Source organism: Carcharodon carcharias, chromosome 3 (genome assembly GCF_017639515.1).
Source record: "Carcharodon carcharias isolate sCarCar2 chromosome 3, sCarCar2.pri, whole genome shotgun sequence".
NCBI classification, from domain to species: Eukaryota; Metazoa; Chordata; class Chondrichthyes; order Lamniformes; family Lamnidae; genus Carcharodon; species Carcharodon carcharias.
The window spans coordinates 15099967-15114902 of NC_054469.1; the positions used below are offsets into that span (position 1 = coordinate 15099967).

A 14936-nucleotide genomic window follows, 5' to 3' on the forward strand; every position below is an offset into this window, starting at 1 on the left:
TCCCCCCCACTACTCCCTCTCTCTGTACCCCCCCACCACTCCCTCTCTCTCTACCCTCCCACCACTCCCTCTCTCTCTACCCCCCCACCACTCTCTCTTTCTCTCCCCCCGCCACTCTCTCTCTCTCCCCTGCCACTCACTCTCTCCCCCACACCACTCTCTCTCTCTCTCTCTCTCTCCCACACCACACTCTTCTCTCCCCACCACTCTCTCTCTCCCCCCTCACCACACTCTTTCCTCCCCACCACACTCTCTCCCCCCCTCACCACACTCACTCTCTCTTCCTCACCCCCACCACTTTCTCTCTCTCCCTTCTCCCCACCACTTTCTCTCCTCTCATCCCCCACCCTCCCCACCACCACTCTCCTCACCCCGACTCAGTTCAGGGATTGTCTGATTCAGTCTGAACGTCGGGGTTTAGTTGGAAGAGGTTGTGAAGATTTACTCGATCATAATGTGAACAAACAGTGTTGCGGGGGCAAGGTGATGTCCATTCTCTGATAGTAGGTGGATGTGTCGATAGCCTGTGGACATTCAGCAAAGAGAAAATAGCGTCACTACATGAAAGGATCAAACATTTGCTGCCTGCTCCACAGACTCTCACTACTTTATTGTTGGAGCGGGTCTGACCCCCCCCCCCCTTTATTACCCCCTCCTCATTACCCCTTCCAAACCTCATTGCCCCATTTCCTTCTCTATTACCCCACCAAAACCTATCCAATCGCTCCATCACCCTCTCCTCTCCACATCCCTCCTCTCCCACTCACACCTTCTCTCCATCACTCTCATTCAAAAACCCCTCTCTCGCTCTGCAAACCGAGCAAAGCTATTGTGGGCCTCTGTCTACAATTTCCCCAGTTGCCCTGCACTTGCCGACCGACTGCTCAACTATCAGAGGCATCACAGGAAAGCACTTGTTTGAAGCAGCCACTGGACCCCAAATTATCAGCTCCCCCTCGCTCTGGCCCAGATACTGGGGGAGGCAAGAGGGAGGGTCAGAAACAGAGTCAGTGGACCCCCAGATACGAGTTCTCCTCTCTCCAGCCAAGGCAGGAAGGGGTGGTGATGGGTGCTGAGTCCAGATGCCGAGCTTACTATCTAGAAACATGGCTGAGATCGGGTTGACCCAGTCCAGGCTTGGGCACCTTCTTGGTTCAGCTCCTTACTGGGTGGGAGCAACTCTCCACTGAAGCAACACGATTATTTTAAGACAATTGGCAAAAGAAGAGGCCCAGGGGGGGAATGAGTGGAAAGTTTGTGTTAACACAGTGATTTATCAGTCAAGGGGCAGCTGGTAGCACTCCCGCCTCAGATACTGGAATGCACTGAAAGACCGATGGAAGCAGATTCAATAATAACAGGCTTCAACATGGATTCCACCGCCTGAATGATCCCCTTCTCTGCCACAATGGCTCCAAGACTCCAAAAGGGAATTGGACAAATAACTGAAAAGGGAAAGAAAAATTGCTCTGCTTCTGGGGGAAGTTCTGGGGGGGTGGGGGGGAGTGGGACAAATTGGATAGCACTTTCAAAAGGGCCAGCACAGGCACAATGGGTCGAATGGCTTCCTACTGCATTGTGCGATTCCATGAAGGTGCAAATTGCTGAAAAAAAGAGACATGTCTAAGCTTTTTGCCTTGCAATCAGCAGGATACTTGCAAGAATATCAACAGAACAGAACAACAATTTATGCCATATGTGAAGAGAGTGCCGATTGGTTGGCACGTGGCATTGCCATGGAGAATGCACCACTGATGGTGACTGGCAGTTAAACTGCCAAGCATTGTTTGAAATTTAAAGCAGACGGCTTGACCCTGATTGGTCAAGGCATTGTCCTGAGGAATGAATGAGTCAGCGACTGGCTGTCACTTATTTTGTTTCACTGAAACAGGCACAAATGTTCTTTCTGTTGGCAGAGAACAGGGTCCCAGCACACGCCTATGTGCCACGCTGTGCGCCCAACTGATTATCTTAAATTGGTTGTCAGTGTAATTCTTGGCACGCTGAGGATTATTCAGCAAATGTTGTCCAATCGCAGAATCACATCTAAATGTTGGACACTGTGTTTTGAGTTTTGCAACTAGGGGCTGGTTGGGTATAGTCTGTACCCTGCCAAAAGGATAGTCTGCCCATCACACAAATGAGTAATGCGGTGCGTGAATTTCAGTACCGGTGTGATGGGTATGTACGCCGTACGTCCCAAGACTGGCGGATCGTAACAAAAAGCATGTCCCAGCCGCTGTTCGCAACGGGCAAAATTAAGCTCTCAGCCAATTTAAGATTGTCAGTGGGGCTCGCAATGTGGAACATTTGCATGTACTGGAAGCTACATACATTAATACACAAGGCCCTGTTCTTTGCAGACAGAAAGAACATGTACACACATTGCACTTGTTTCAGCTAAACAAAGTAAGTGACAGCCATTCGCTGATTCATTTCTCAGGGCAATGCCTTGACCAATCAGGGTCAAGCTGTTTGGTTTAAATTTCAAACAATGCTCGGCAGTTAACAGTTGTCCGCCATCAGTGGTGCATTCTCCATGGCAAAGCCACTTGCCAATCAATCAGCACTCTCTTCACATACAGTATAAATTGTTGTTTTCCCCTTATATGGGTGTTCTTGCAGGTGCCCTGATGAGTGCAAGATGAAAAGCTTAGATGTGTCTCTTTTTTCAGCAATACTCAAGTTCCTTGCTACCAAATGACTAAAAGTGAAAATAATTTTGGGAAGGTGGGGGAAGGGGGCTGGAAATTCTTCAGCTAGGAGATCCTTCCTCATATCGGAATCACTGCGATTTGCAGCCCTCGAGTCTGACTTCATTTTCAGGCAGGCCGGACGCCACTGTGCTGGTGAGGGAACGTGAGCTACTTCTCACTATCTGAACCGTTGGGAATCTGCTGCCCCTCAGACTGCGTGGCTTTGTGGTCTGTCTCCATAGCAGTCGGTGGTGGGGGGTGCCATCCCCATCTGCTTTTGCTAAAGAGGGCCCACCACATACGTTACCTAGTTTCAGGCTTGTGAAGGGCAGTGTGAACTGTCCAATGAAATCATTCCTGGAGGACATGTCATAGTCCTGGACCACAAATCGAACAAAGGCCAGTTCAGGGACGGAAATGTTAAACTGGAAAGTTGTATTCCACATGGGGTTGAACCCTGGAAAGATACAAAGAGAGAGCACAAAACAACCCTGTAACTGAGGGAAACAGGTTCGAATCCCACCATCAGGTGAGAATCTGAAAATAGTTTCAAAATAAATATATTTGTTAATACCAAAAAAAAAAATCATAATTGGTAAAAGTGACTGTGAAGCTCTCAGACTGCTCATTAAAACTACAAAAGTTCACGAACGAGAATCTGCCTTACTTACGTTACCCAGTCTGTAAGTGACTCCAGGCCCACACCAATTCTCCTCCATCTGAAGTAACCATGTGTATGAGTCAACGAGGATGGGCAATAAATGCCTGTCTGCATTCAGCCCTGCTGTATATATAGGGTCAGTATAAAGCCTGACTGTACAATGGTGTGTATAAAGGGTATGGTGTCTATACCTGACTGTACAGTGCTGTATATAAGGGATCTGCATCTAGCCCTGGCTTGTGCAATGATGTGTAAATAAAGTCTGTATCCAGCCCTGACTGTACAGCTGTACTCTATGTGCTGTTGTTATTGTGACCCTCATTCTTACCATTGTTGGGAATATGTTCTGTTATTTTAGACTCATTGTCGTTGCTGACCCCAAAGACCTCCACCGCCACAAGAGGATCCACTACCGAATTAAACTTCATCCTGTTCGACTTTGGAAGCTGCTGGGCAGAGATAACCTGCGGGAAACAAGGAGCCAGTGGGTGAGGGCCGGGGAGTTGCTGTTTTAACACTTAGGCAGCACATCACTAGCTGATTTGATAGAAGAGTGAATCAGGAATTTCACCTTAACACCTCAAGGGATACTGGGAGCGGGTGGGAAAGTGGGGTTAAGGCTGACGATCAGCCATAATCATATTGAATGGTGCAGCAAGCTCGATGGGCTGTATGGCCTACTCCTGCTCCCATTTCTGATTTTCATAGGGTGGCAGATTTCTTTGTCTGAATGACGATAGAGAATCAGATGGGTTTTTAAATGACAATCTGGTGGTTTCATGGGCATCATTACCAAGGCCAGGTTTTTAATTGCAGATTTGATTTAATTAGCTGAATTTAAATTCTCTGGTTGCCATGGTGGAATTTACAGTCAGGCCTCTAGATTATAAATGCAGGACTCTGGATTACTTGTCCAGTAACTTAAGCACTCAGCTACCATACTCTAATAAAGGTACAGCCAGTGACTACCTTTACCCACTAAGCCAGCTGTTGGGCCCTGCTGTTTCTTTGGCTGTCGGTGCTGCTAAGTGAGTGGAGGTGGAGAAGCAATTTGGTAACTCACTAGTGACACGCCAGGCCTAATGTATACCTGCTCCAACATTTTAGCACTGGGCTTTCAGATTCAAAACTGCCAGTCCCAACCAGCAGTGTATGTCTGGTCTTTCAGCTTGCAGTTACTGCATCACGGACAGGGCAACCATGAATCTCTCCTCAGCAAGATAGAGCTGGCTGGTTGAGCACCCACGGTAACGGCATCAAAATCAGGGAAGCGTACCTGAGATGGCGCTGTGGCCGCTGTGCCCTGTCATACTAACATGTACCCTGTTGGACCAATATCAGTCTTCAAAGGGTTACATCAAAGTCACAATCTCTCTCACCATCACATGGAGCTTCTTTTGGTTTAGCCAAGCACCCTTTTGAACGTTCTTTGGATCGAAGCTTATCTTCTTTTCCCTCAAGAACTTTGGCTTCAGATTATAACCAGAGAAACCATTATCCAAAAATTTCCCCTGGTTGATGTCCATCTCCTGCCCTGGGGTCTGGAAGTTTAGGGCCACTGCAGATGGTGTGATTGTTAGACAGAGAGAGGAGAGAGAGAGAGGAGAGAGAGAGAGAGGTGAGCGAGAGGGAGAGGTGAGCGAGGGAGAGAGAGAGAGGTGAGAGAGAGAGAGAGAGAGGTGAGTGGGAGAGAGAGAGGAGGGTGAGCGGGAGAGAGAGAGGAGCGAGCAGGAGAGAGAGAGGGGGGTGAGCGGGAGAGAGGGGGTGAGCGAGAGAGAGAGAGAGAGAGAGGAGGGTGAGCGGGAGAAAGAGAGGGGGGTAAGCGAGAGAGAGAGAGAGAGACAGGTGAGCGGGAGAGAGACAGGTGAGTGGGAGAGAGGGAGAGAGAGAGGGGAATGAGCAGTGGAGAGAGAGGGAGAGAAAGAGGAGAGAGAGAGAGGGGTGAGCGGGAGATAGAGGGGGATGAGCGGGAGACAGAGGAATGAGTGGGGGAGAGAGAGAGAGAGAGAGAGAGAGTGAGAGTGGGGCAGGGGTGTGTGGGGGAGGGGGAGGGAGAGAGGATAATGCTCAGTTAATCATCTATTTCATTATTATCAGACATAACAACAGCTTTGTTTGAACGCATGTGCTATCCACAATTGTCTTACCAATCTGACAGCCGGCATTCCACATATCAAGTGGAGAGTAGTTGGAGGAGTCTGTTCTTAAACCCGCTGGGTAAATCCTGCTCAGCTGACGGGTGTTGAGTTGAATAAATGGCTTGGCTGCAGGAAAGCACAGCTTGTTAATATTTAACCATGTTCCTCAGAGTAACGTCCCAGGCAAAACTACTTTTGGCTACTTTATAAGTGATTTTCCAAACCCACAGTCTCATCTCCAGCTCAGTGGGTACTGATTCTTCCTTTGAGTCAGAATGTTGTGAGTTTGAGTCCCACTCCAGAAACTTGAGCACACAATCAGGCTGATACTCGCAGGGCAATACTGAGGAAGTGCTGTATTGTCAGAAGTACTATCTTTGGACGAGATATCAAACCAAAGCCCCACGCTTGTTGGTAAGATTTTAGAGTCCATTATTGAGGATGAGATTTCAGAATACTTGCAAGTGTATGGTAAAATAGGGCAAAGTCAGCATGGTTTCATCAAGGGGAGGTCATGCCTGACAAATCTGTTAGAATTCTTTGAGGAGGTAACGAGTAGGTTAGACAAAGGAGAGCCAATGGATGTTATCTACTTGGACTTCCAGAAGGCTTTTGACAAGGTGCCGCACAGGAGGCTGCTCAGTAAGATAAGAGTCCATGGTGTTAGAGGCAAGGTAATAGCATGGATAGAAGATTGGTTGTCTGGCAGGAGGCAGAGAGTGGGGATAAGGGGTTCCTTCTCAGGATGGCGGCCGGTGACTAGTGGAGTTCCGCAGGGGTCAGTGTTGGGGCCACAACTTTTCACTTTATACATTTATGATCTAGATGAAGGAGCTGAGGGCATCCTGGCTAAGTTTGCAGATGATACAAAGATAGGTGGAGGGACAGGTAGTATTGAGGAGGCGGGGAGGCTGAAGAAGGATTTGGACAGGTTAGGAGAATGGGCAAAGAAGTGGCAGATGGAATACAACGTGGGGAAGTGCGAGGTCATGCACTTTGGTGGGAAGAATAGAGGCATAGACTATTTTCTAAATGGGGAGAGAATTCAGAAATCTGGAGTGCAAAGGGAATTACTTGGGAGTCCTAATCCAGGATTCTCTTAAGGTTAACTTGCAGGTTGAGTTGGTAGTTAGGAAGGCAAATGCAATGTTGGCATTTATTTCAAGAGGACTAGAATATAAAAGCAGGGATGTGCTGCTGAGGCTTTATAAGGCTCTGGTCAGACCACATTTAGAATATTGTGAGCAATTTTGGGCCCCGTATCTCAGAAGGATGTGCTCACCCTGGAGAGGGTCCAGAGGAGGTTCACGAGAATGATCCCAGGAATGAAAGGCTTAACGTATGAGGAACGTTTGAGGACTCTGGGTCTATACTTGATGGAGTTTAGAAGGATGAGGGGGGATCTGATTGAAACTTACTGAATACTGAAAGACCTGGATAGAGTGGATGTGGGGAAGATGTTTCCATTAGTAGGAGAGACTAGGACCTGAGGGCACAGCCTCAGAGTAAAGGGAAGACCTTTTAGAACAGAGATGAGGAGAAACTTCTTTAGCCAGAGAGTGGTGAATCTATGGAATTCATTGCCACAGAAGGCTGTGGAGGCCAGGTCATTGAGTGTATTTAAGACCGAGATAGATAGGTTCTTGATTGGTAAGGGGATCAAAGGTTATGGGGAGAAGGCGGGAGAATGGGGTTGAGAAACTTATCAGCCATGATTGAATGGCAGAACAGACTCGATGGGCCGAATGGCCTAATTTCTGCTCCTATGTCTTATGGTCTTACTTTGTTGGCATAACAAAGTGGTGATGATGAGAGTAATGCAGTTGACATGGTGTACATGATTACCAAAAAGTGTTAGATAAAGTGTCACATAACAGCTTGTCAGCAAAGTTAGAGCACATGGAGTAAAAGGGGCCGGAAACTAGCTACTAATACTTTTCTTACGAGGTTTATTTACAAGATACAGCATTACATATGTCTGCTTCCTACCTACCAGCTCCAGTATCCCAGCAGCCTCTCTTTACAAGTGCTTCAGGTACTTAGTTAAACAATGCCTTTCACCTGTGTATCTTAATATAGTATTCCATTAACAGGCAATAGCAACATGGACATGAAATTGGCTGAGTGACAGGAAACAGAGTGTGGTGGTGAATGGTTGTTGTTTGGACTGGAATAAGGTTTATAGTGGAGTCCCCCAGGGGTTGGTTTTAGGATCCCTGCTCTTCCTGATATATATTAAATGCCCTAGACATGGGTATACAAAAGCAAAATTTAAACATTTGCAGATGACACAAAACTTGGAAGTATTACGAACTATGAGGAAAACTTAATGAGGGCAAAGACAGGCTGGTGGAATGGCAGATGAAATTTAATCAGAGAACTATAAAGTGATACATTTTGCTAGGAAGAATGAGGAGAGGCAATATGAAATAAAAGATACAATTCTAAATGGGGTACAGGAGCAGAGGAACCTGGGGGTGTATGTGCTGTAATCACTGAAGACAGGGGTACAGGTTGAAAGTGGTTAATAAAGCATAGGGAATACTGGGCTTTATAAACAGGCATGTAGAGTACAAAAGTAAAGAAGTTATGGTGAAGCTTTATAAAACTCTTGCCGGGCTTCAACTGCAGTAGTGTTTCCAGTTCTGGGTGCCACTTTAGGGGGATGCGAAGGAATTAGAGAGGGTACAGAAAAGGTTCACAAGAATAGTTCCAGGGATGAGGAACTTTAATTGCATGGATAGTTTGGAGAAGCTCCTTAGAGAAGAGAAGGTTCAGAGGAGAGATAGGAGTGTTCAAAATCATGGAGGGGTCTGGACAAAGAAGATATGGTGAAACTATGGTCGAGAACCAGAGGACATCAATTTAAGTTGAATGACAGAAGAACCAATGGTGACAAGCGAGGGGTTAGGATCTGGAATGCACTGCCTGAGAGTGTGGTGGAGGCAGGTTCAATCGTGGCTTTCAAAATGGAATTGGGCAATTATCTAAAGATTAAAAAATTGCATGGCTACGGGGGAGTTGGGTTACCTGAGTCGCTCTTGCAGAGAGCAGGCAGACACGATGGGCCAGATGGCCTCCTTCAGGGCTGTAACCATTCTAGGCTTGTGTCTGCCCTCTCAGGTGGGTGTAAAAAATCCCAGGGTCATTACTATTTTTTTAAAAATGAGGAGCAGGGGGTTTCACCATATGACCTGGCCAACACTCTTTCCTCAGCCAACATCAATAAACATTGGTCATCACACTGCTGTTTGTAGAAGCTTGCTTTGCACATGTATGTGTTTCCATAAAGTGCACTGAAGTCACGAAAGAAGCGACACAATTGCAAGGTCTGTCTTTAAACTGATCTTGTGATGGGGCCTGTTTGAGGGGTATCAACTTTGTGGCAGACCTAGGATTTAAAAAAAAAACCAGCCTTGACAGATAGTATATGATGAGCTGATATTCTCTGGAATTTAGAAGAATGGGATGTGATCTCATTATGTAATATATAACATTCTTAAAGAGCTTGACAGAGCAGATGCTGAGAGATTGTTTCTGCTGGCTAGGGAATCTAGAACACGGGGGCACAGTCTCAGGATAAGGGGTCAGCCATTTATAACTGAGATGAGGTGAAGTTTCTTCACATGGGGTTGTGGATGCTTAGTCCTCGAGTAAATTCAAGGCTGGGATCAATAGATTTTTGGGCACTAACTGAATCAAGGAATATGAGAACAGTTGTTTGATAGTACAGAGCTTGACTATTGCTGAAAAAAGAGATGTCTAAGCTTTTTGTCTTGCACTCATCAGGACACTTGCAAGAATACCAATATACTGGAAAACAACAATTTATACTGTATGTAAAGAGAGTGCTGATTGGTTGGCGTGGCCTTGCCATGGAGAATGCGCCACTGAAGGTGACTGACAGTTAAGCATTATTTGAAATTTAAACCAGGCAGCTTAACCCTGATTGGTCAAGGCATTGCCCTGAGGAATGAGTCAGAGAATGGCTGTCACTTATTTTGTTTAGCTGAAACAGGCACAATATGTGTACATGTTCTTTCTGTCTTCAAAGAACAGGGCCTTGTGTATTAATATATGTAGCTTCCAGTACACACAAATGCACCACACTGCGAGGCCGAGCAGACAGAAAGAACATGTACACATATTGTGTCTGTTTCAGCTAAACAAAATAAGTGACAGCCATTCGCTGACTCATTCCTCAGGGCAATGCCTTGGCCAATCAGGGTCAAGCTGCCTGGTTTAAATTTCAAACAATGCTTAACTGTCAGTCACCATCAGTGGTGCCTTCTCCATGGTAACGCCATTTGCCAACAAAACAGCGCTCTCTTCAGATACAGTATAAATTGTTGTTTTCCCCTTATATTGGTATTCTTGCAAGTGTCCTGATGAGTGCAGTACGAAAAGCTTAGGCATGTCTCTTTTTTCAGCAATTCTCAAATATGGGAATATTGCGAGGAGTTGGAATTCAGGTAGAAGATCAGCCATGATGAATGGCGGAGCAGGCTTGAAGGGTCAAATGGCCTACTCCAGCTACTATTTCTTGCGCTCGACTTACCTGTTTCCTGTATCAGTTTATTGAACTTGTTTTCTACAAAGGATGACATCTCGTAGAAGACCTGGTTTTGCATGGCATCTTCAAACCCGTTGAAGTGGACACTCTTGCAGTAGATGACAAGGTCCGAGAGTTCTTTGGCCAACTTTATCTTCCCACTCTGGAGTAAAGAGGCATTTTACCACGAGAGTTAAAGATGTAGGGTTTCTTAAATACAGTTTTATCAGCGAATTCTTCACTTGGCGAGCTGGGTGAATGGAATCCTGGCTGGCACAAAGTCAGGAGGAAAGGCCCCAGCCTTAATCCCACGCCCAATACCATATTTAGCAAGACTGCATGGAACCCGATGATGCCCCAGGATATCAGAGATATCCAAGGAGTGATTTTCTTTTGAAGCAGCAAGCGGTTATGAACCCTCTAAAAGGGCAGTGGAAGCTGATGTAATAGAAACTTTCAAACGGGAATTGGATAAATACTTGAAAAGGGATAATGTACAGGGTGATGGAGATCGAGTAGGGGTGCGGGGGTAGTGGCACTAACTGGATAGTCCTTCTAAAGAGCTGGCACAGGCAAGATGGGCCAAACGGCCCCTTCTGTGCTCCATACTTCTATGACTCTTTAGACTTGAAAAGAGGCGATTGTTGGGGAGACCTCAAGTCTTATGTTAAACCACACATTTACAGGATGGGCATGTCAGTACAAACTGGCAACAGGCAAATTCAGGTTGATATGAGGGAACGCGTCTTGATTAAAAAAAAACAGTGGTTATTATCTGGACTAGAAATGGAGGCAAAAATTCTGGAGTCATTTAAGAATAAGTTAGTGAAATCATAGGTTTCAACAACAGGGTAAACTTCCCGGCCTCCCTCATCAAACAGAAAACTTGCCATCGCAATAACCCTCTCAGGAACATGTTTAATATGTTTAGGTACAGTGTAAAGCTCCCTCCACACTATCCCCATCAAACACTCCCTGGGCAGGTACAGCATGGCAAGCCTAAAGCACTCTCTACTTTTCTAACAATGCATCTCAGCCCCAAACTCGAAAAGGCGGTCCCTTAATTCTAGTAATGTCCGCAGGCCAAATGATTCCCTCAGGCAGCATCTCATGTTACTTTAATGACCCCAGTGCCAGGTTTCTCCTACTCTCTGAGCTCTTTCCAGTATTCCAGACAGATATTCTCTTCCCACTGCTGATTTTCTCTCATGAATTATTACAATTGATGTAGCAAGAGTGAGGGAGAGAGCAAGGGATGGAGGGAGGAGTGGGTAATAGAGTGAGTAAGTTGAGGGATGGATGGAGTGAGAGATGGAAACAGGGAGGGGAGGGAAGGAGGAAGAGAGAGGAGGGAAAGGAAGATGTAAAGGAGGGAGGCAGCTCACCACCGCCTTCTCAAGGGCAACTAAGGATGGGCAATAAATGCTGGCCCAGCCAGCAAAGCCCACATCCCGTGAATCAATTTTTAAAAAGGTGGAGGAGAGAAGGGAAGGGAGATGGGAGATTGGTAGGGGTGAAGGAGGAAGGGATTTTACATGCAGAATTACTCACCTTTACTCTTATTTCCTTTTTCTCATCATCACTGTCCTGTTCAGCTGCCTCGTCCTCATCAGAAACCTCATCATCCTCACCCGTCCCCTTGTCATCCTCTAGGTGATTCAGCCTCTTTCCCTTCACCAGGATCTTTCCCTTCAGTTGCTGCGAGTCATTCATCATATCAAAAAGAATTACCAAATGTATACCGGTATCTTTTATTGAATTCCCCGACACCCCCACTTCCCCAAAATATGACCATTGACCCACTCCCATTTGAACAGCTGTGATTGCTGCCAACGCCATGCATGCACAGTTGTATGTTGATGACAGAGGCCTGGATTAATGGCAGCCATCTTTATAGGGGGCAATGCACAGCAGGGGGCATGCACAGCCACCATCTTTATAGGGGGCAATGTGCAGCAGGGTACATGCACAGCCACCATCTTTATAGGGGGCAATGTGCAGCAGGGTGCATGCATGGTCATCACTGGCCCTGGCAGAAGGAACAGAAGATGTTGTGAGTTTCTATTCTGGACTTACACTAATGGACTTTGGAAACCCCATTTACAGCGGGTTAGGAGGAGAGGACTAACAGATGGGAAACTAAAATCTTTTCCTTCTGGGATATTTCACTGCAGTCATGTTGATCAATGTTTCAAAGCTCTATCTCACTATCCCAGTAATGTATAACGATATCCTAGTAACTATATCGCCTTATCTAACACTCACAGCAACCTGCAATCCACTTACATTACGCTTACTGTTGAATCACGGGGCGGGTGGAATTATTAACTTGACCTGCATCCTACAAAGAAAATAAACTTGTGCTGGATGATACAAACCCTCTTTGTACTTCAATTAAGTGGGAGCCTATGACTGATGACATGACCCCTTCACACAGCAACAATCGCTCCCGGCTACTAAATCGCTCCTTTCTCTTGCTATGAAACACCCTCTTGTTTTGCTTAAAAGCTTTCACCGCACATCCCCTCCTTTTGCAACATGTAGAATTTTCTGAGCTTTCTCCGCCAACCAGACGGAGGAGCGGCCATCATTAACACAGTAAAGCTCATCATACTGAGAGTCCATGGAGTGTGGCCCTCGAATGAGCGCAGCCTCTTTTCTGTGGTCCTAACACACACCAAGTCCCGTTCACCTGTCACTCCTATGCTCGCTGACCTACATTGGCTCCTGGTTAAAAAATGCCTCAGTTTGAAAATTCTCAGCCTTGTTTTTAAATCCCTCCATGGCCGCGCCCATCCCTATCTCTGTAATCTCTTCCAGCCCTGACAACCCTCCGAGACATCTGCGCTCCTCCAGTTCTGGCCTGTTGTGCTTTTCCAGTTTCCATCGCTCCACAACTGGTGGACATGCCTTCAGCTGTCTAGGTCCTAAAATCTGGGTTCCCTCCCAAACCTCTCTTCCTTTAAGGCACTCCTTAAAACCTACCTCTTTTTAACCAAGATTATGGTCATCTGACCCAAAATATCTCTATATGGCCCAGTGCCAAAGGTAACTCTCCCGTGAAGCGTCTTGGGATATTTTACTTGGTTAAAGGTGCTATAAAAACACAAGTTGTTACACTGTTGTTTTGGCACAAGGCAAGGTCCACCCATACCATGGTGAAGTATTTAATGAGTGTTGGTTTAGTTGCCCTCACGACAGCTGATTGGCCTCTGGCATCGCACTCAAATGGCCTTCCTTGGAGCGACTCCTGCTTGTAAGACCTGCCAATGGAAAGCGCTGGCAAGCTATGTGACTGCAGAGGTCTTCAAAACCAAATCAAAACTTACCCTCACCCAGGGTCTACACTCCAGAACCTAGCAAGAGCGGCAGGGGTGGGGGTGCAGAAGGGTTTTCGCGTACCATCAAGTTCGGCTTTTTACCGATGCCCCCTCAGTCTCTTCATGCCAACCTGGTAATAGTTCACACTAGACAATATCTATATCGACTATAATGGTGGGTGGGGTGGGGAGTGTCAGTCTTCCTTTTGTTCTGATGGTGAGAGTAGGGCAAATGGTGATTGTTGCTTTAGGGCCAGCCTTACTGAGTAAGGGTCACATGGTCAGATCAGCCAATCAACACCAAGCACGGGGAAGCTTATAAGGGGCAGAGTTTTCCTAGTCTACAGTATGCATCGTAGCCTTGCTAGAGGCCTGCAGCTAATCAAGCAACTCTGTAAATAAAGCTCATTGTTCAGCTAAAGAGGCCTCTCAGTAGTACATCTCTACATTCATATTCATTGCTTTCCAGTTCTCTTCCCATGTTTGTAGTGGCAATAGTTTATTTCTACCTACCTTATCTGTTCCCCTCAATATCTTGAAAATGTCAATCAATCAAACACCTCATAACCTTCTAAATTCCAGGGAATTCAATTCTAGTTTGTGTAATCTCCCCTCATAATTTAACTTTGATAGTCTAGGTTTCATTCTGGTAAATCCACGCTGCACTCCCTCCAAGCTCAATATATCCTTACTAAGGTGTGGTGCCCAGATCTGCTCAAGTGCTCCAGGCGCGGTCTAACCAGGGCTTTGTACAGCTAAAGTTCAACTTCTACCCCTTTGTATTCTAGTCCTCTAGATCTCAGAATTGTTACAGCATAGAAGGAGGCCATTCGGCCTATTGCATCTGCACTAATTACTTTAAATTTGTGCTTTCTCATTCTCAATCCTTTCGCGAGTGGGAACTGTTTCTCCTCATCTACGCTGTCCAGACCCCTCATCATTTTGAATAACTCTAACAAATCTCCTCTCAGCCTTCTCTCCTCCAAGAAAAACAGTTCTAACTTCTCCAATCTATAATCGATATTGATATAGAGGCCAGCATTCTATTAACCTTTATGATTACTTTCTCTCCCTGTTCATGACATTTTAATGATCTGTGTAGCCTGGTCTTGAGCCTCTTTTTTTGCAGCTCCACTGTTTCTAGTTTCTAACCATTTATGAAGTACCCTGTTCTATCCTTTTTAGGATGAGGTCACATTTGCAGCAATGTAAGAACACACGAACATAAGAAATAGGAGCAGGAGTAGACTATTCAGCCCCTCCTGCCTACATCTTTCTCACCCTGTAGAATGCTGCTCCTTACCTCAGGCGAGGGGAAGTTGGTAGGGACTTTGCCATCAATTGTGCTGGTGAGCAGCATGTCTCCGAGGATGTTTCTCATGTGTTCGGCCATGACAATCTGCTGCTCTAAACTGCAGTGATTCTCCAGGGACAGGATGAGGGGATAGGGAGAGGCCTGGAAACAAACACCACAACACGTCACTACATCAGACAGGCTTCGGCCTACAACAAGGAGTTAGGAACAGGCAACACTGTGGACGAGAGGCAAAGGGCGGGGTTGACATAATT

The 14936-nt window shown here is 46.2% G+C and overlaps 1 protein-coding gene across 2 annotated transcripts in view; it reads right to left on the reverse strand.

The window, feature by feature from the left end:
- Window positions 1–333: 333 nt before the first annotated feature.
- Window positions 334–14936, reverse strand: part of plcd1a (phospholipase C, delta 1a) — a 121188-nt gene continuing 106585 nt past the window's right edge. For both annotated transcript variants that reach the window (XM_041184925.1, XM_041184924.1), the window contains exons 8-15: window positions 14671–14823; window positions 11599–11745; window positions 10054–10210; window positions 5505–5621; window positions 4737–4915; window positions 3686–3821; window positions 3004–3153; window positions 334–524 (exon numbers count right to left, since the gene is read on the reverse strand). In XM_041184925.1, the coding sequence (XP_041040859.1) occupies window positions 442–524; window positions 3004–3153; window positions 3686–3821; window positions 4737–4915; window positions 5505–5621; window positions 10054–10210; window positions 11599–11745; window positions 14671–14823 (1122 nt within the window). In that variant the 3' untranslated portion in view covers window positions 334–441. The remainder of the gene's footprint in view (window positions 525–3003; window positions 3154–3685; window positions 3822–4736; window positions 4916–5504; window positions 5622–10053; window positions 10211–11598; window positions 11746–14670; window positions 14824–14936) is intronic.